General features: G+C 39.1%; 1 protein-coding gene across 1 annotated transcript in view; it reads right to left on the bottom strand.

Moving 5' to 3' along the window:
* Positions 1–3,024: 3,024 nt before the first annotated feature.
* The window catches only part of LOC127628796 (contactin-3-like), a 103,514-nt gene continuing 85,313 nt past the window's right edge, over positions 3,025–21,225 (bottom strand). Inside the window, exons 16-22 of the mRNA XM_052105691.1 lie at positions 17,279–17,349; positions 16,748–16,982; positions 11,924–12,033; positions 11,356–11,542; positions 10,225–10,337; positions 9,792–9,957; positions 3,025–3,125 (exon numbers count right to left, since the gene is read on the bottom strand). Coding sequence (XP_051961651.1) covers positions 3,025–3,125; positions 9,792–9,957; positions 10,225–10,337; positions 11,356–11,542; positions 11,924–12,033; positions 16,748–16,982; positions 17,279–17,349 — 983 coding nt within the window. The remainder of the gene's footprint in view (positions 3,126–9,791; positions 9,958–10,224; positions 10,338–11,355; positions 11,543–11,923; positions 12,034–16,747; positions 16,983–17,278; positions 17,350–21,225) is intronic.

Below are 21,225 nucleotides of genomic sequence, written 5' to 3'. Positions count from 1 at the left end.
CATCTTTAGCATGTTATTGTCACTTAAAAGTCCAATATGTTCCCTTGGGTCATAATTATTATATGACTCATAATACACAAATAATAGACAGCAAGGCTGTACCGCCTGTGGCATTTCATACTTCTATATAGCTGTGTGTTTACATTCTAAATTTAACTATCTCCTGCTGTTAACACAGTTCAAACAGCACAAGCCCAATTATCACAAAACCTCCAAATTGCAAATGTATCATTGTGACAATCATGAATACAGGCTCATAGCTGCAACATGATGCCTGAAGCAAACAAACATAAGCCTTACGTATACTAAAACATAGATAAGGCACAGAGACAACTCTTGAACAAGTAACTAAACAGGTAAGCAAAGGCTGAATGTTAATTAAAGGGACAGTTCACCCAAAAATAAAAATTCTGTTATTATTTACCCACCCTCATGTTGTTCCTATGACTTTGTTTTCTTCAGTAGAACCAGATTATGTGAGCAGAGCGGAGTGAGAGCGGAGCGAGGAGTGGAGCGCATGATTATGCCTGGAGCGAAGAGCGGGTTTTTAAAAAATCTGAGCGTCATTGTTTTCTCTTGCTCCAACAGCACTCCACTAATGCTCCATCATGGGCACAGCACCAGTTAACGTCACTTAAAGCAGTAATTCACCGCGTGTTAAGCAGTGTTAAACACTATAACCAGAAAGAATGTGATAAAAAATATATATATATTCAAAATCTAGTGGCACTTGTTAATGTGCGACCTCCAGCACGGAGGTTACTTTAGCTTTCACGGCCCATATTATTGAGTTAAGCTTGTGGTAAAGATTGACTTAACTACATGCTCCTGTCTCGCCTCTTTATTTCTACATCAACTGGTGTATATTACAAATTAATGATGGCATGGCAAAGGAGAACATATGTAGGGAGGTGATTTCCACGATCAAAGGTTTGTTGGGAAATCCTAAAAGACGTGTCCAGAAAACACGATGACAATTCGTTCACATGTGGAGAGAAAATCGAAATGTCAGTAATACAAATATATATATATATATATATATATATATATATATATATATATATATATATATATATATATTATTTATTTTTTAAATATTAAATATATATAATATATATATATATTTCCACTATTAAATATTTTGAATAATCTCATCATCATTATAACGCATCACAATCTTAACTGTAGGCTATTATGTCCTGCATTAAATAGAATTAAACATGTAACGTCCTAAAACACCAACTGAACAAATCAATATGTTAATATTGCATAGTTTGATTTTAATTGATTGTCATTTAATAGAACATTCTAAATATGTCTTTTTTTCGTTCACAGAATTATAGGGCAAGGTTAATTAAAAGAAGTGAAATAATACATAGGCCTAATAATGATAATTTTTTAGTTTTTTTCATGAATTTGATTTAAATTAATGTAATGTTTTTGTTCTGGTAATTTTTTTTTTTGGTAATTTATATTTTTAATTTAATGTTTTTTTTTTTTTATCATCTAGTCATTTATTTAATTGATCAAACTCAGAGAATGCTGCAGACATGTTTCAAAAGTATTAATAAAAATTATTTAATTTACTCTTGGGTTTATGTTAGTGTTCCAATAAAGCACATTGTAGCTTTTATTTATTTTTCATTTAAAGGTGCTATATGTAAGTTTGACAACAAGCGTTTGAAATGGGTACTGCAGTCCAAATTCAAAATATTGGAGACTTATCTGCCCCGCCCCAGACTTGAAGCTCATTATGCAGGTTGCCAGAATGTTGACATGCAAATTAGCAAACTCAGCATCCGTTTTAAAGGATTTCTAGGCTTTATGCTGTCTCCATCTTCCAAAGGCATCTCCAATATTTATCCATGTTTTACTATGCCTCTGGTCATGGTGGATTTTGATGGTGGCATGGCTTTTTAGGTCAGGTGGAATCTGTTATCTCTGATCCAGTTCGTTTGCTGGTTTCCATGGTTGCAGCACACAGTGTTGTTTGCCTGCATACTTGTTCAAATCTGGCAACCATGTGGTGTCGAAATACTATTGGTGAGCGGGCAGTGGGCGGGATCACACAGTACATTAAAACAGTTTACTGATTTAGTACAGTAAAAAATATTACATATAGCACCTTTTATACACCTTCTGCATGGAAGGTTGTGATATTTAAAAGCACACTGAAATATATTTACAGTGGAGAGGTAGTTAGGTGCTAATTTTGCCATGGAGCAAACATGAAGCAGGGTTTCTCTAATCCAGGAGCACAGAGCGAGTGAGGAGCAGTAAATGGACAACCCGGAGTGGAGCTGGAGCAGAGTGATTAAAGAATGCTTTGAGTGTGGAGTGGAAATTGTTGCCACTCCACTCCACTCACATAATCTGAGTGGAACACAAAAAGGAGTTGTTAGGCAGAATATTAGCCTGAGTCTCCATTCACTTTCATTGTATGGCCAAGAGAGGTGCTGATATTCTTCAAACTTCTGCCAAATCTTGTGTTCCACAAAAAAAAGAGAAAGTCATATGGGTTTGCAACAAAATGAGGTTGAGTAAATGTTGACAGAATTTTCATTTTGGGGTGAATTAAACCTTTAACGATCAGATAATTACACACACAATTCTACAAACATCACTAGAAAAAGATGTGAACTACTTTGGCATGTACATGGAAGTAAGGCATTTGTTCTGAGGATCATGAAATTGGGATCTTAGTGCAGTTATATGAATCATCCCTCCTCTTACACCAGTATGCTTCAAAAACCTTTGACTAAAACATCATCAGATTCTCGGATCACTTGCAAGGAGACAATGATACACTGTACATAACATGCAGACAAAATCCAACCACTGTGATGCTGTCGTTTTCCTGTCACGCTTATCAAATAGATCACCAGGCATTGGCTCCAATAACTATGGAAAGATGGATCAATAGTCTTGCCTCAAAAGTGTTTTGGTGCACCTCTCCCATGGTTCCACAGCGAGGAAGAGCATGATCAATCAAACCCATCAGAGGATGTTCAATCCTGCAGACTGTTAACACAAAGCTGGTCTCACTGTCCACAATGCAATAATAGAAAGCAAGGAGATGGGGATGGTATTGGGTCTCCAGGCTCTGGATCCTCGTACACTCATACCTGGAACATAGAAAAGAAAATATTTAAAAAGCCACCAATTCTTGTGAAACTGACTTGCGATTGATGAATACAAATAGACTAGGAAGCATAACAGCAATAAAGAAAGGCATCACTGAGAATTGAAGATGAAATCAGCGCTGTGGCTTTCTACCACAGCTTTATCAGTGTTTAGCTCTAAATACAGTGTTAGCTTTACATTAGACTTCCCAATAGTCCTCAATTTAAATTACACAACTGAGCTATTTTCCCTCTATTTAGATTAGATAAATACACTGAAAGTACCCATAAAATTATGTTTGTTGGTGTAACCTAATGTAACATGATTTAGTCAAGTTAAATAAAATTTTTTACATGAATAAAAACATTTAATTTAGATGTTACCACATAACAATACATTTTAAGGTTACTTGATAAAATTTGTTTTACAGTTTAACTAGCTAGATTCTAAAGAAAATAGTATGGAGCCTTAGTGAAGTCGATCTTAAGATCATTTGTCATAACAGTATGAGGTGGCGATTTTGTACTAATTCATTCTAATTCATTCATTATGAGAGATAAACACCCACTAATTAGAGATGCTTCCCTTGTGTCCTTGTAGTTCCCAATATGGCGTTCCATGTTAATCCAAAACTGTATTTTCGTAACTTTAACCCCTAAACTAAACCCCATCCATAACCAAAACCATAGAGTGTAACACCTTACCCTACCCACAGCATAAACATAACCATGATAATACTTTTAAGGCCTAATGGGGGCCTGGGTAGCTCAGCAAGTAAAGACGTTGACTACCACCCCTGGAGTCACGAGTTTGAATCTAGGGCGTGCTAAGTGACTCTAGTCAGGTCTCCTAAGCAACCAAGTTGGGTCACATGGGGTAAACTCCTCGTGGTCACTATAATGTTGTTCTCGCTCTCGCTCTTGGTGAGTTGTGCATGGATGCCGCAGAGAATAGAGTGAAGCCTCCGCACGCAGGGTTGGGAGGCTTACTTTTGAAATGTATTCCTTTACAGATTACAGAATACATGCTGTAAAATGTAATTTGTAATTTATTCCATTAGATTACTCAAGGCCAGTAACGTATTCTTAATACACTGGATTACTTCTTAAGCACAAGTAGATTTTTTCACTTGTATTTTTTTCAACTCTGCCAGAACAGTAAGACAAAATACATGTTAGAAATACATTCTCTGAAAAACCTAAATATCGTATGCACTGTTGTTTCTAAAACAAGATACATCAAATTTATATTTTTAGAGGAAAACAATACAAAAAATATCATCAAGAATATGATTTCTGCCATAATATCAAAGGTCTTATTAGAAAAAAGAAATTATGATCCAATGTGAATTTTCTTGTTAAAAAATATGATCGTGTCTGGTAACATGAAATAGCATTTTAGCTTAGTGTAAAGCTGACAATTTACACAAGGTTTATTTCTATTTCTTCTGCTCCAAACTTATTTCAAACTTACTTCTCTGTCTGCTCGTATGAATGTATGAATGACACATCATAAGAAAGTGTTTCACCGCTGTTCAAATGCACTTTGGATCACATCTTTTATATTTATAAATTTTTTCCATCTGAAATGACTAAATATTAAATTAAGCAAATGACAATAAAATGCAAAGTAATCTCTTCAGTAATCAAAATAATTTTTTAATTTACATTCTAGTTACCAATTATTTAAATGATAATTGTAGTGGAATACAGTTACTTACATTTTGTATTTTAAATATGTAATCCTGTTACATGTATTCCGTTACTCCCCAAACCTGTCCACACGTGCTATGTCTCCGCGGTATCGCGCTCAACAAGAAGCACAAATTGACTGTCTCACACGTGGAGGCAACTGAGATTCGTCCTCCGCCACCCGGTTTGAGGCAAGTCACAGCGCATTTGGAATTGGGCATTCCAAATTGGGGAGAAAAGGGAAAAAAAAAGGCCTAATACGTAAGAAACCTACACTTACGGGTTCTGAACGCACGTTCATGAAGCCTTTGGGAATGGTTGATGCATAAGTTGTACGTTTTCATCCAAGTGAAATCGTACAAATTAGTACGAATTTGTCATCTCGTAGTATTGAGACGTATTCTCACGAGGGAATTTATTTTCTAAAATAGTTTTGCGTTCCCTCGCAAAAAGTTTTGCATCTCCTTGCAATAGTTTTGTTTCTTAGAATTTTTATTTTTTTATTCCCTCTTAATAAATTAACTATGGTTTTACTACACTGCCCTACAAAGGCAAAAGGCCGTAACATCATGTTTGGTCAAAAATTAGTTAATGTCATTTTTGGGGTATTCAAGACCTCCTTTATCATGTGAATAAATATCGTGAGTCAATTTGATTGTTTTAACGAGAAGTTAAAGGGCTATGACAACCGTAACATCCAAAACCATACGAGAAACCACAGCAGAACGCCGTAACAGTTGTTACGGCTCTTAGCCTTTGTTCCGGCACGCTTAAGTTGAGTTAAGGTGTTCTGACTTTGTTTCGCCTGGCATCAAGAGAGATGTTACGGTACTCTGGCTTTGTCATACTGTCAAAGATTACCGCTCTTTTATTGTCACCAAACCACGTAACATACACACGACACATCTTTGAAATAAAGTGTAGACTGCCGACTGCTTGTTTGTATTATTACTCTGTGATAGCGATGTGATAGGGCGATGGTTCAGATCTGTCAATGCCAGTGACAGCCCGGAGCTAGCTAAATGTAATCTGTGTCACGTAAATTAGCGCTAACGTTGACGCTGACACTCGCCTCACATCAGATGCTGAAAACCAAATATTAAATACAGAGGCATCCTACCTTTCCATGCAATCCGATATAATCCATAGAAGATATAATCCATAGCAATGCACGTCATCTGCTGTATCCACAACAATCCATACGTGTTTGAGCCATATTTCCTTCTTGCAGGTGTTCACGTCAGATTTTACAGCTAGTTATCGCTAACGTCCGTACAAAGTAGGCTAACCTAAATAGTAAAAGTAATTCCAACTTTTTTCGGTATACTCTGTCTATATTATCTCAGAATTAAAAAGTAGTAATCCAAGTCGAGTTCGTTGACTGAGCATCTTGAGCAGTTTGGTGGCCCTTAACCCTTAACCCTTTAACTGTCACCCCTCCCCCTTTTTTCACATAGACATGAAAATCACTATCCAAACTTAAATGGTTGTATTTCAAGAATGCTTTGTCATATATACCTATGGACAAGTTGTGTTCCAAATTTTAGGTTGATATCTCAAAAAATTAGCTTTCAGTAAGATTTTATTTGGGCGCAGTAAAAAACTTGGAATGAGCAGTCTCTCATCTCTAATGTATTGGTCCAATGTTTAATTAATTATTACTCTATATCTTGCATTTAAATACATATACTTTGTATTCAATTATAATTAAATTATCTTTATTTTGAAAATATTTATTGTATTTATTCATACTGTACATACTGTACTGCAAAGTAACTTATCTGTTATACTGTTTAACTGTGTTAGTGTTGCCGCACTATCCTGATCATTATAGCACTAAATAGGAACAACCAAAGGTCTTCTATATAATTTAAAACAAATACCATGATGACTAGACCTTGGTTAGGTGTTCTTATAATGGATGTAAGTATGGTGAACAGCAAGTAAATATTGATTATATGTCAGTTACGGCCTTTTGCCTTTGCATGACTCCTGATTTTTGGCACATGATACAAAGGAAGAGTACAGTAACTGCCAAACAAGGGTCAAAGGTCAATTTTGAGCTCAAGATTTTTTGCATACAAACATTTCTTCAGTATAGCAACTAGTTGTGAAATTTTGGGAGTCCTACCTATAATACTTTTGTCTGGACAAAACAGAAACTTTTAAAGTCATTTTTCTCAGTTTCACACTCTAGTGAGTTAAGGTCTTTTGCTTTTGCAGGGCAGTACAGTAAACATATTTCAATAGTAACTATAGTCTAACTATGGTATTTGTATTAAAACCATAACCACATATTTTACCATTGTTTAACCACATTTTAATTATGATAATCATAGTGAAAGCATAGTAATAATACAGGGAAACCAGTAACACTTTACAATAAGGTCCCATCAGTTAACATTAGTTTATGCATTAGGTATCATGAACAAACAATACACAACATATTTTTTTCCAACATTTATTAACATTTGTCAATGCTAGTTAATAAAAGTGCAATTGTTTATTCTATTTCATGTAAGTTCATGGTGCATTAACTAATGTTAACTAATATATCATTTGATTTAAAAAATGCATTGTGTAGCATTAACATGATACACAAATGCTGTTAAAGTACTGTTCATTGTTAGTTCATGTTAACTGATGTTATTAACTAATGTTAACAACTGGAACCATATTGTAAAGTGTTACCAGTAAACCATAATAATAAAAATCATAATTTTGTGGTTACTGTAGTTTTACTTCAAATACCATAGTTCAGCTATGCTTATTATAGTAAAACCATGGTTAACCCTTATATAACCATGGTATTTGTAATAAAACAATAGTAATCACAAGATAAAACATGAACAGTCATGGTTACTACAGTTTCCACCAAAAACAAAAACATAGTTACAACAATCATGGTTGATGCTATATTACTATAGTTGTTAAGAATCAGACGAGGAGTGAGGATCTAAATGCAGCTTTTTAATGAAAAAGGTGAACCGGATAACACAAAATAACAAAACAATACAGGGAACAAACAAAACATCCACGAGGGGAAAACAAAGTATAAAAATGAGAAACAACCGCGGAGGGCACGGCAGGAACACAGTCAAAGACAACCATAACATTCAACGACTGACAACGAATGAACAAACAAGAGGGCTTAAATACACAAGAGTGATGATTAAATTAAACTCAGGTGAGAACAATGATACTGGCAGTGACAAGGGCAGGGGATTATGGGAAGTGTAGTTCGGGACAGGTGACAGGGGAGAAACACTGAGCAGACAACGGGGAATCGTGACAATAGTAATGCCATGGTAAATTTATTAAAGGGAATGCAAAAATATTGTGAGGAAACTGAAATCTATTTCAGAAAATAAATTAACTTCCTGTCTTCTAAGAGAAAATTGTGATACATGCCTTTGCAAAACTTGACAAGGATGTTGTGGATGGTTGCCAGGGCATATATGCGGTTGTACATGCGGACCCGCTTTGTCCTTCAGAAAGAAGCAGAGTCAAGAGCGGAGCGCCATGGGTTACATGCGCTCGCTGTGAATGCAGTCAGTCCCAACAAGTGTCACTTCAGTGTGAACTTGGCAGAAATGGTAGCATGCTCTGGTTTATATGCACATGGTGAAAGCACTGCTATGCGGAGCAGTATCGAAGTGACCGACACTTCGTTGCACAATACCACTTATTTTTTCACTGCTGATCCTTAATGAACTCAGTTATGTCTCTTGAGCTGTGAAAAAGCAAACTTTGAGAGATACAATTTTCCTCTGGGCAGTCTAGAGCTCTGAGCGGGATTACATTGAATTACCAGTAGAAGTATTTCCTCAAAACAATAAATAACTACAGGAGGATATAAAAACTTGTTGGCACTACTAATAATTTCCAATATAACAATAAATAAGCCTCTATTTTGCTTTTTCATAAAAACAGGTCATTGTAGAGCATTGGATGAATTTTTTTTTATAATAAGCCACAGAGAATTGTCGTCCCTTGCAGTTTCATCAGCCTGTGATGTTGTATTCATGGGGGAGCTGAGGCGAACGGGCAGAGATAGACAGCGAGAGCTTGGGCTAGTTAATAAAGATCAGACTGCTTAGCCCAGTGGAAAATAAAAGGTGTACAAGGAGGACACGTCAAATCAGTGAGAACTCATTTAGAGAGTCGCATTAGACTCTGCGGGCTGCAGTAACAGAGAACGTCTACATTGCAAACTGCACCTGCGCTGTTGACTCAAGGGAGCAAGAGAAGAACATTATGAGGTCAACTGTACATTGTTTATTTTATAGTGGCCTGTGTGTATAATAAACCTTTGACACTGAATATTTATCTTTTACACCATAGCCTTCGAAATAGGTGGGCAGGGGAACATGCATTGCATGTGTCTGTGGGTTTATCTCACAGATAAAAGGAAAACATACTATAGTGTAGCTGATTCAATCAATTTGGTATTAACTTATTCACCTAGAGGAAAATACTTTTGCTCAGTGGTTGCCCTTTCATAGCTCAGGACACATGATAGAGTTCTCATTTATATTTCACATCAACTTAAATATCAACACTTAAGTATACAATTAATATACTGTAGATGGCATAAGTTCTCTTGGAAGAATTTAATGAGAAATGCTTGAGTTCACATTGAAATCTCTGACTTTCGATTGTAGACTCTGGTATCTTTGTTATTGAAACACAGTTTGAGATGTGGTTGAGATCTTCACTGAAACTCTAGTGGAGACACATGGGAGATTACTAGGGTCTTAATACTCAGGTGAAACATCTGAGGAGTAGGAGACTTAGCCAAACATCTCCATTTAATCTTATTTCTGTGTAGGAGAACCAATCGATATGTTAAAAAGTTCTCCTTTGTGATTTTTCTTTAAAATGGGCATATTTAATTTATAAAGTGTAAAAGCTTGCAATTAAAATAAATTGATAATTTAATTATTGACAACACTAATTAAATTAGTGTGATCATACTTAGTTTATGGATGTTGATGGGTTTGGTGGCTGTGCCTTCTCCTCCGTCACTCAGCGCTCGGATCTGAATGATGTAATCATCGTCAGCAGGTAAAGTGAGCTCCACTGAGGTCAGGTTTGTTGTTATTGTGTTAATTTCTTTATGTCTGTTCCTTCTGTATGACACCTGTAGAGAATAAAGGAGAGCTAACAACCACTAACCTGTATTCATTATATATTACATATATATATCATATATTTGCGGCAGAAATTAGTTTTATTTTTAATTTCCGTTACCACTAATGTGGGTAATCTTGCAAAAAGAGAAGTAATATATGCACTTTTATGTAAATATTTTTTAAATGTCTGAGGGGAAAGAACAAGCTAATGGGATTATGTGAATATAATTCCTTACAGTTCAGCTCTGAGGCTTGCATTGCTGGGAAGCACTTACTTGATACCCAGTAACCTCTGACTCCATTTCCAGAGGAATTACAGGCTCCCAATGAACAGTGAGCTTAGAGCCAATCAAGTTCCACTCCACATTCAAAGGTGGTTGCCCCGGCGCTGAGGGGAAAACACAGCTCATGAGTTATGTGTGACGGACATCACAGAGAAAGGGTGGAGAGCTGCCTGGCTACCAATTTATTCTGAGACTAAAGCCATAATATAAATTGGCCCCAAAATCGTTTGGACACTTAAGTCACATTTAAATTGTAGTAATGATATTGCATTGATTAAAACATCAAACCATGTGGCATCTAAAAACAGGTTTAGAGCCAATCAGGTTCCACTCCACATTCAAAGGTGGTTGCCCCAGTGCTGAGGGGAAAACACAGCTCATGGGTTACGTGTGACGGACATCACAGACAAAGGGTGGAGTGCTGCCTGGCTACCAATTTATTCTGAGACAAACGTTATAATATAAATTGGCCCCAAAATCTTTTGGACACTTAAGTCACATTTAAAATGTAATAATGATATTGCATTGATTAAAACATTAAACCGTGTGGTTTATAACAAATTATTTTAGAATCTTTCTCAGGACTAACTTCACTTCATTGATTCACCAATACATTTTGGGGTAATTAAATGTAGGCATTCCATACCACAATGGAGCCAGACATTAACATTAACCAAAATCCCACATTGTTTTGTTGATGTCAGCCAAAAAGGAAAGTTGTGGCAGAGTTACAGCAAGTTATTACATTTTTCAGTTAATACAGTTTTCTTTAAAATAATGTACAGTAAGATCTGGAATGTGTATTAACAAATTAAATAGGGTACATTTTGATTGAATCACATCATTGAAAAACTTTAATATAAATACCACTTGGTGTCAAATGTTGTTATCTAATACAATGTAATTCATTTGCAATGTCTATTGTATCTGACTTAAATCTATGTATGATAACTTTGATATTGGTCTTTATCTTGTTGAATACAAAAAACTGATAATTAAACAGATACTTAAATAATAGCTGGATGAAGAAAGGATAATACTGTTTCGTATACAGTATAGAGTATGTGCAAAAGCTAGGATTAAAAGTCTTTTGATTGTATGAATTTTTGTGAGCATACTCACGGGACTTCTTAGTAGTCACATTGATTGTGGGCGAGAGAGGACCAGTTCCTGCCGTGTTGAAAGCACTCACTGTCAGGAAATACTGAGTGTATGCTCTCAGACCACTGACGTTAACCTTGTTCTGATTGGCGGACACTCTGACTTTGCCCATGGTCTCCGGTTTTGTATCATCCTCCCAGTACACCACCTGATTTCAAGAGCAATGAAAAGAAAGCACAGGGTTTTAAAGACTCTTTTTTTGTTCAATGCAATAGAATAATTATACAGGATTCCTTCACTTTTTTCCACACAGTGGGTTTGGGGTGACATGGATGAAGAGTTTCAGAGAAGAATTTGTAATGTGTTTTCTATTCCATAAAAAGGACCACAAAAAGCCATTTCTCATATGCTACAGAGAAGGCCTCCCATGCATACGATACGAACAGGGAACCCTATTCTTATTTTAAATTTACTGTTTCCATGGGTGCTGAGAGAACTTTGAGGTGCAGCGTGGCAGATGACAAGCTCTGACAGAATCTATGGTGCATACCAAAACCGGCAGTTTAATTTCCATTTTGGAGGAACACACCTCATAGCCCAATACTCTTTCTGGGGAAGTAGTGAGAATGTTCCAGCTCACGCCAATTTCAGTGGCAGAAATGCTTTTGGTCCACACTCCTCCTGGAACACCACTGGGCTCTGAATATAAAGATAAAAAGAGACAAAGGTGAGTATAGAAAGAAAGAAGTAGAGATAAGAAGAGAATATAAGAGTCTGGATGAGAAGAAATACAATATGAGATGAGAAGAAATGAGATGCACATGATGAGAAGAGAACAGGCGAAAAGAGAAGGGAAGACACAAGATGAGAAGACAAGATGAGAAGAAAAGACATGAGAACAGGCGAGAAGAGAAGACAAGACATGATGAGAAGACAATATATGAGAACAGGTGAAAAATGAAGAGAAGACACAAGACAAGAAAAGACAAGAACAGGTCAGAATATAAGACAAGAGGAGATAAGAGAGCAGAAGACAAGAAAGTGAAGGCAAGATACAAGGTTAGAACAGAAGACCAAATGAGACAACAAGAGGCGAGAAGACACAAGATCAGAAGAAAAAGTGAGAAGAAAAGAGAGAACGGACGAGAAGACAAGATGAGATTAAAAGACACAAAATGAAAAGACAAGAGAAGAGAAAATGAGAAGATACAAGAAGGCACAAGACGAGAAAAAAGGAGGTGAGAAGAGAAGACAAGAAGAGATGAGTAGACATAAGACAAGAAGAGAGGACACAAGATGAGAAGAGATGAGAAGACAAAAGAAAAGAGAGAAGAGGCTAGAAGAGACAAAATAGGTGAGATTAGTAGACACAAGACGAGAAGATGCAAGAAAAGACGAAAAGACAAAGAGAAGAGATGGAGAGACATGAAGACGAGATTAGAAGACTAAAGACAATAATACACAAGACGAGAAGAGAAGACACAAGACGAGATGAGATGATACAAGACAAGAAGAGAAGTAAAGATGTGAGAAGATGAAGAAGATGAGAAGAGGTGAGAAGACACAAGATGAGATGAGAACACATGAGATGAGATGACACAAGAAGAGACGAGAAGTCACAAGATGAGATGAGATTAGATGAGAAAACAAAAGATGAGTAGAGATGAGTAGAGATGCCACAGACACACTTAGCTCTACTTTAACAACCTGTCTAGACAACATCTGTCCTCTCTCCTCTAGACCAGCACGGACTACACCACCCAGCCCCTGGCTGTCTGACATCCTTCGTGAACATCGGACTGTTCTCAGGGCAGCTGAGAGGAGATGGCGGAAATCTAAAGATCCAGCTGATCTAGGTAAATATCAGCTTCTGCTCGCAACTTTTTCAAATAACGTTAAAACTGCAAAAACTTCATATTACCAGACCAAAATCAACAGCACCACAGACACTCGTAGCTTGTTTAGAACATTTAACACACTTCTCTGCCCTCCCCTCCACCACCTGACACATCACTGACAGCAGATATATTAGCCACATTTTTTACTGATAAGGTTACAGCCATCAGCAATACATTCACAGCACCACACCCTGTCAAACACCTGGCTCCTGTATGCAACCCTTCTTTCACTATGTTCTCTCCTTTAACTGACACTGAGGTCTCTAAACTCCTCCTCTCCAACCACCCCACAACCTGTTCCCTTGACCCCATTCCATCACACCTTCTCCAGGCCATCTCTCCGTCCATCCTACCGGCACTTACACACATAATTAACACATCTCTTCTTGCAGGCACTTTTCCCACTACATTTAAGCAGGCTCGAGTAACCCCACTGCTGAAAAAACCTGCACTTAACCCCACACAGATAGAACACTACAGACCAGTCTCTCTCATCCCATTCATGGCAAAAACACTTGAAAGGGCAGTTTTCAATCAGATCTCCGCCTATCTCTCACAGAACAAGCTGCTGGATGACAATCAGTCGGGCTTCAAAAGTGGACACTCCACTGAGACTGCCCTGCTGTCTGTCATCGAGTCGCTGAGACTGGCGAGAGCTGAATCGAGATCATCCGTTCTGATTTTGCTGGACCTTTCTGCTGCCTTTGACACAGTCAACCATCAGATCCTACTCTCCACCCTCTCTAAACTGGGTATCACTGGAACTGTGCTTGACTGGTTCAACTCTTATCTCTCAGAAAGGTCCTTTGAGGTAGCATGGAGGGGAAGTATCCAAGCCACACCAGTTACTTACTGGGGTACCTCAGGGATCAGTGCTTGGGCCACTTCTCTTCTCCATATACACAACATCACTGGGACCCATCATCCAGTCACATGGTTTCTCTTACCACTGCTACGCTGATGACACGCTAACTCTACTTGTCTTTCCAGCCCAGCGACACCACAGTGACCGTTCGAATCGCTGCCTGTCTGGCAGACATCTCGGCCTGGATGAAGGAACACCACCTTCAACTCAACCCTGCCAAGACAGAACTCCTTGTCTTTCCAGCCAACCCTGCTGTTGAACACAACATCACCGTGCAGCTGGGTCCAACTACAGTTTCGCCTTCCAAAGCGGTCAGAAATCTAGGGGTAACCATTGATGATGAGCTAAATTTCACAGAACCACATTTCAAAAACTGCAAGATCTTGTAGATTTACACTCTACAATATCAGGAAGATAAGACCCTTCCTCTCTGTACATGCCACACAACTGCTCGTTCAGTCCCTTGTCATAACTAGACTGGACTACTGTAATGCTCTCATTGCAGGCCTTCCTGCATGTGCTATTAGACCTCTCCAAATGATCCAGAATGCAGCAGCACGTCTGGTCTTTAATGAACCTAAGAGAGCACATGTTACACCACTCTTTGTCTCTCTCCACTGGCTGCGGTTCATGCACGTATTAAATTCAAGGCCCTGATGCTGGCATATAAAACAGTCACTGGGTCTGCTCCAGCATACCTAAAAACATTTATGCAGAGCTACGTTCCCACCAGAAGCCTGCGGTCGGCTAAGGAACGTCGCCTTGTCGTACCAAAACAAAGAGGCACCAAAACACTTTCCCGGACTTTCAGTTTCATCATACCACGGTGGTGGAATGACCTTTCCAACTCAATCCGGGAAGCTAACTCACTCTCTATCTTCAAAAACGGCTAAAAACACATCTTTTCCAAAAGCACTTAACCGGTCAATAATAATAAAAAAAAAAAAAAAAAAAAATATATATATATTTACATTTCTTGTTGCACTTAAATCTGTTTTGTATACTATTATGATGATAGTAAAACTTTGTAATATGGCACTTTTTGTACCACTGTCTCCCTAAGATGATTCGCTGATGTTCTTCCTCTTTTGTAAGTCGCTTTGGATAAAAGCGTCTGCCAAATGAATAAATGTAAATGTAAATGTAAATGAGAAGAGACAAAAGAGCAGAGAAGAGCAGACACAAATGAGAAGACATGAGACTAGAAAACACAAGACAAGAAAAGACAAGACGACATAAGACAAGAAGAGCAGACACAAGATGAGAAGAGGTGAGAAGACACAAGATGAGATAAGATAAAAAGACAAGAGACAAGAAGACACAAGAAGAGAAGAGAAGAGACAAAAGAGGTGAGAATAGAGGGCACTCCTTCCTTCATAACATAATAGTCAATGGATAATAAATGAGAGTAAGGCTGATGCAAAATCTCCTTTTAACTAAAACTGTAAATGACTGGCCTTTATTTTAACAGGATAGCTGAGTGACACAAAGCAACATTATCTGTACAGAAGTTAAATTACTGCTGTAGATTACTGACAGAACACTGTCTGCCCGTCACTCCATACTGTAATAGCTAATATCAAACTGACAATAAAGGAACCCACTTGAAGTCACACCATCATTCTAACTAGCTAAAAGAATGCCACAGTAGAACTTTAATGCTGAGCATTCTACACAAAAGTTTTAGCACTAAAATCACCTGACATGTACAAGCAAAATATTATAAACAGGTGCCTTGCTTTGTAATTGCTATAAGAATACTCATTTTTAGCATTTTCTGGATGTTTTGCAAAGTACTAAGTATATTTATGTTATGTTAAGTATTTTCTTTTATAATGACTATACATTTTAAAATGGTAATCATGTGGGATAATGAGAGCTATTACAAACTTGACCATTATGACATCTAATTTACATGTGATGGGGAAAAACATGTCCCCAAATGGTAAATAATTTACGCTGGTAAAGGTATTATGACCTTTGCCTCTGTTCGTTTTAGAGAACACAGTTTTGAGTATAGTACCTAACATGGAAACAAGGGCTTTGCTCAGGCAGCAAAAATCAAACAAAAATTTGTTTAGTTGGTTGTAGTCTGTAGCAAAAACGCACATGAAGTCCAATTTTTACAATCCCAATCACATCCATATATAGATTTCAATTTTATTAAAGTAAGATTTTCAGTCTGAACAGTCAGACTGGATAATTATTTATTTTCCCCCCATCATTCGGCAGGTGGTGGTGGGTAATATCATATACAAAGAGCAATAATGGCTACAGCTATCTGAACTCATGCTCACATGTGGCTTCATGTATTGAATGGCGAAGAAGTGAACGCTTTCTGATATAACATGCAGTATGTATGAATGTGTAAATAAATACAGCAATGCCTCTAAAGCTTGTGTCATCTATGCACATCATGAGTTCAGCACCATGGTGAGATTTTAAATTAGATTTATGTGTGCAAAGCCACGGTTTTAGTAATTTAACAATAGACCACTAAATAAGAATACATTCTAAGCAAAAATAAACAAAATCAATATATTCAGAGTATTTTTTAAGGTTTATACCAGAATAAGGACCATCATTTCTACAAAAGCTTTAGTTTTCTCCAATTGTAACCTGTTCGGTTGCGCTCATTATACAATCTCACCATTCTCAGCGGAGAACACAATGGTGACGGGGCTGAAAGGTCCCTGGCCTTTGGTGTTGTATGCACCCACTTTCACATTAAATGGAGAAAAGGGTGGAATGCTCTCATTCCGGTACACAAAACGGGACTGTCCTGGTGTGGAGGTGACAGCGTGTGTCCAGTTGACCTCTCCAAGTGGCCGTAAAGCGATGATGTAGCCAAAACCGTCTCCATTTTGCAGTTCCTCAGGCACAGGCTGGGAGGGAAACAAAAAACTGTAGTGATATTAAAACATACAGACCAAATTCACACCCTTAGCAATTCAAAATCCCTTGCTGTTTTTGCAACATGACGCAGCCCCTCGAGAGCGCAAATTAACTGCTTTGTAATATAAAACCTAATCTGAATTGAATGCCATTATGGGACTAAAGGGCTCGATGGAAAACAAGTTTGGCTTTGACTGAAGTAATAAACACCCCCATTCAATTCCATTTAATTAGCCAAAACTATTACCTCTCGCAGAGGGAGTGATAATGTAGACAGATGACTTACCTCCCATGTTATTACTAACTCTGACTTGGAACCACCTCCCCCTCCGACATTGGCGGGGGCTGTGTCAGGAACTGTGAACAGGAAAAGAAAGAAAAAATGGCACAGTTCTCAAAACAGCAGATGTATAGATGCAGGGCCTGCCATTCTTATTTCTTTTTTTCTTTGTGAACTTTCCTTCTTGTATTCAAAGCCTCATTATCAGTATCAAATGAAACAAATTTACAGTCCCTAAGCAACTGTTTTTAAAACTTTTGTGGGCAGTGCCTGATTTTACTGGCTTTGTTGCTAGTGAATTTGTCAATGTTCCAAGAGTCCCTCCACAATAACGCAGCCAGAATTAGTTTCATGATGCACAAGAAAATATAAAGAGTCAGTCAAGCACTGAATGCACCAAAATGGATTGCTTAATAATGAGATATTTGAAATACCAGGCAATTAGACACTGGACATCGTAACTGATTTGCTGAAAAGCAGGTACATTTGTGCAGGTAAGTGCATGTTCATTTTTTTTTGTTCAGCTGCCATTTTGTTCATTCAACCGGTTGGCAGAAGCTTCTGCTTGGACTTGTGTTGTCATTTTATGTGGCTGGATACACTTTTTTTTTTATTTGCCAGAAGGAAAATGAAGTGTAACAGGTATCAAAGCATTTGTACTCTAACAAACACTAGGGCTAGGTTCATCTCTAGGAGGATATAAAAGAAATAAATGGGCTCAGTAGTCTTGTGAAACAGTAAAGAGTCGGCACATTTATTAACAATGTAACAATAAAACATTAAAATAAAGAAATAAAGAAACAAGGGCGATTCAGTAAGGTTTCCCACTCAAGATTTCAATGTTCACTCAATTAAGCAAGATTTCTCAATTGTCCATTTGTGTTCAAGTTCCTTAGCATGTGTCTCAATGTATAATGGTATAGATGCACTTGTGTATGTCAATTTGTGAAAAGGCCTATTTAGTTATATTACCTGTGTGGTGTGTATATTGAGATCTCAGCTTAGCTGTAAGGCGCAAAATTCTTCCAGCCAGAGAATTTGTGTTGAATCACTATGAATCTTGGACCACAGATCAGGAATCACGCTGAATTTTTAACCACAGATCAGGGGTTCTGGCTCGCCATTCGAGTTTGGATCAAGCATGCAGAATCAGCATATAAAAAAACTATCTGCACAAACACGCTGTTAACAAATCTGATGCAATACTGATGCAACGTTTTGACATTTCTTATCAAACTGCTTTTTTTTCTCCCCCTTTTCTCCCCAGTTTGGAACGTCCAATGCCCAATGCTCTCTAAGTCCTAATGGTGGCAAAGTGACTCGACTAAATCCATGTAGTTGCTTCTGCATCTGAGACAGTCAATCCGTACATCTTATCACGTGGTTTGTTGAGCGTATTACCTCGAAGACATAGCGGCTGTGGAGGCTTCACGCTATTCTCTGCGGCATCCATGCACAACTCATCATGCGCCCAACCGAGAGCAAACAACATTATAGTGACCACAAGGAGGTTACACCATGTGATTCAACTGGGCCAATTTGGTTGCTTAGGAGACCTGGCTGGAGCCACTCAGCACAGCCTGGATTCAAACACGCAACGTCTTTACTCGCTGAGCTACCCAGGCCCCTACTCTTATCAAACTGCTTACATTTTACACGTGTGCAAGTGCTAACCCAGCACATTAACATTAATGAACATGAGTACACTCATTAAACACATAAATCAAGTACATTTGATTGTATGACATTAGATTTCAACCTAAAACATGTATTTTCAACATACAACACCTTTTGCACCCATAACTGCATGGATTATGCAATTAATTACACAAAAGACAGATTAATTAAACTCTGTCTCAGTTTGACCAACTTGACATTTGACATATTTAAAATATAATTTATAAAACATCAAATATAATTATGACTGATTTTTTTTATCCCTCAGTTTTTTTTCTTCAATGAAGAGATGGATTGATCAACTCAACAAACTACTAACACCCTTGATGAGATAATTTGTACACTTAAATGAAGAAAACTTGTTGTAACAATGACACGCATGGACACTTGCTGTAAGGGGACCCTGCCCGCAGAAATGCAAGGTCTGTCGAAGGGCTGAATGTGCAGCAGCAGATTGCCATGATGGCCACACGATGCGTGCCACGACACTATGCCCGTCTTGGGACTGGAGTCTGAAGCCAGTGCTGGAGCGGTCTCATATGTATCAACACAAGCGGCGTGACTGCCGCCGTGGACGCCATATGCCCCAGGAGCCACTGAAACTGTTTCAGTGGGACCACTGTTCTCAGCCTGAACGACTTCAGGCAGTTTAGCACAGACTGCTGGCAGCTCAGCACAGACTGCGCACGCTCGTCCGAGAGGCGCGCTATCATGGAGACCGAGTCTAACTCCATCCCAAGAAAAGAGATGCTCTGAACCGAGAAGAGCTTGCTCTTTTCCCAGTTGACCTAAAGCCCCAACCGGCTGAGGTGCCAGAGCACCAGGTCCCTGTACGAACACAACAGGTCTCAAGAGTGGGCTAGAATCAGCCAGTCGTTGAGGTAATTGAGGATGCGGATGCCCACTTCCTGTAAAAACAGGGACAGACAAAAGGGGAGGGCCTTATACTGATATGCCCGACCCTCGAAAACGAACCGCAGGAAGGGTCTGTGCTGAGGACTCGCAGGTCCAAGATTGGCCGCAACCCATGCCTTTCTTTGGCACGATGAAGTAGGGGCTGTAGAACCCCTTTTTCATCTTGGCTGGAGGGACCGACGCGATCTCCACACGGAGGGCATCAGCGTTCTCGACCTTCACTGAGGTGAAACGGACATCGCTGAACACGGGCGGGTGCTGGGCGAACTGAATCGCATTGCCGAATCGGATCGTCCTGGCCAGCAGGGCCAAAGGGACAATCGCGTTTGACATACCTGCGGGTGGGGCCTCATGGTGGGGAGCAGCAGGAACCAGAACGTTGAGGAGCCTCACATCCCGAGCTCGTGGCTGTGCTGAGGGAAACATCAAAGCACTTAGCTTGCGCCCAGGTTCATAGCGCCCTGGCTTCGAGTGTTTGGTGTACAGCTGTTGTGATAACAATGGCCGTAAACACCGGCAGTGTGACCCAGGGAGTGAGGAAACCGTTCTTTTTTTGAAAGTGTGGGTACCACAGACCCTTAGGCATGCGGTGAAAAGAAAACAAAAGGGAATACAGGATTTTCCTCCCGGCCTTCCACCGGGGGACGGAGTGATCTGGATACCAGCTCCAGGGTTCCAGCAGGCCTCTTCCTCTCTCCCACGTCAGCCTCAGACTGGGCGGCACATCCGAAGGTGGAAGAATAGTCGAGTCCTCAGCATCCGACTGCGCCAACCCACTCTCCGATGCTGCGAGGAGGGCCTGGTAGGGCCGTGAGGATGCACACCTGGTGCTGAGCTGCCCAATCAGCAGGAGAGAGAGATGAGGAGGAGCCAGGGACGCCAGAGAGAGAGAGAGAGAGACACACACACACGGTGCTGTGTGTGTGTATGCATGCACATGCTTGTGTTTGTGTCAGTGTTCTGCTGAAAAGAAAAGTTTTATGATGTGTTTAAGTTGAACATTAAAGTCTATGTGTATTGTTCAAACCTGTCCCAGCTTCAACAACAAACCCAACAACAAAAAAATCGGTGCCGAAACCCAGGAAAAAGGAAGGATGTGCTGTCATGGAGTCCTCACCACTGTTGTCCGCCTGGAGGTGGAGGAGCCCACTGCCATCTGCCAGAAGGCAGTGCACTGGCTGAGAACCATGTGACAGCATGTTAAGGGGCTGGCGAACCGGAGTGTTTTTCTATTTTTTCCCTCTCCCCCTCTCTCTATCTCGGGCTCTCCTGTTCTCTTTCTATCTCCTATCTCCCTCCCATCATCCTACTCATGTTCCCAGGAGAAGGGGAAGACCAGCCGGTGGTGGAACGACCAAAGG

This window comes from Xyrauchen texanus, chromosome 35 (genome assembly GCF_025860055.1).
Source record: "Xyrauchen texanus isolate HMW12.3.18 chromosome 35, RBS_HiC_50CHRs, whole genome shotgun sequence".
In the NCBI taxonomy this organism is placed as follows: domain Eukaryota; kingdom Metazoa; phylum Chordata; class Actinopteri; order Cypriniformes; family Catostomidae; genus Xyrauchen; species Xyrauchen texanus.
This window is presented reverse-complemented; position numbering and strand designations above follow the sequence as displayed.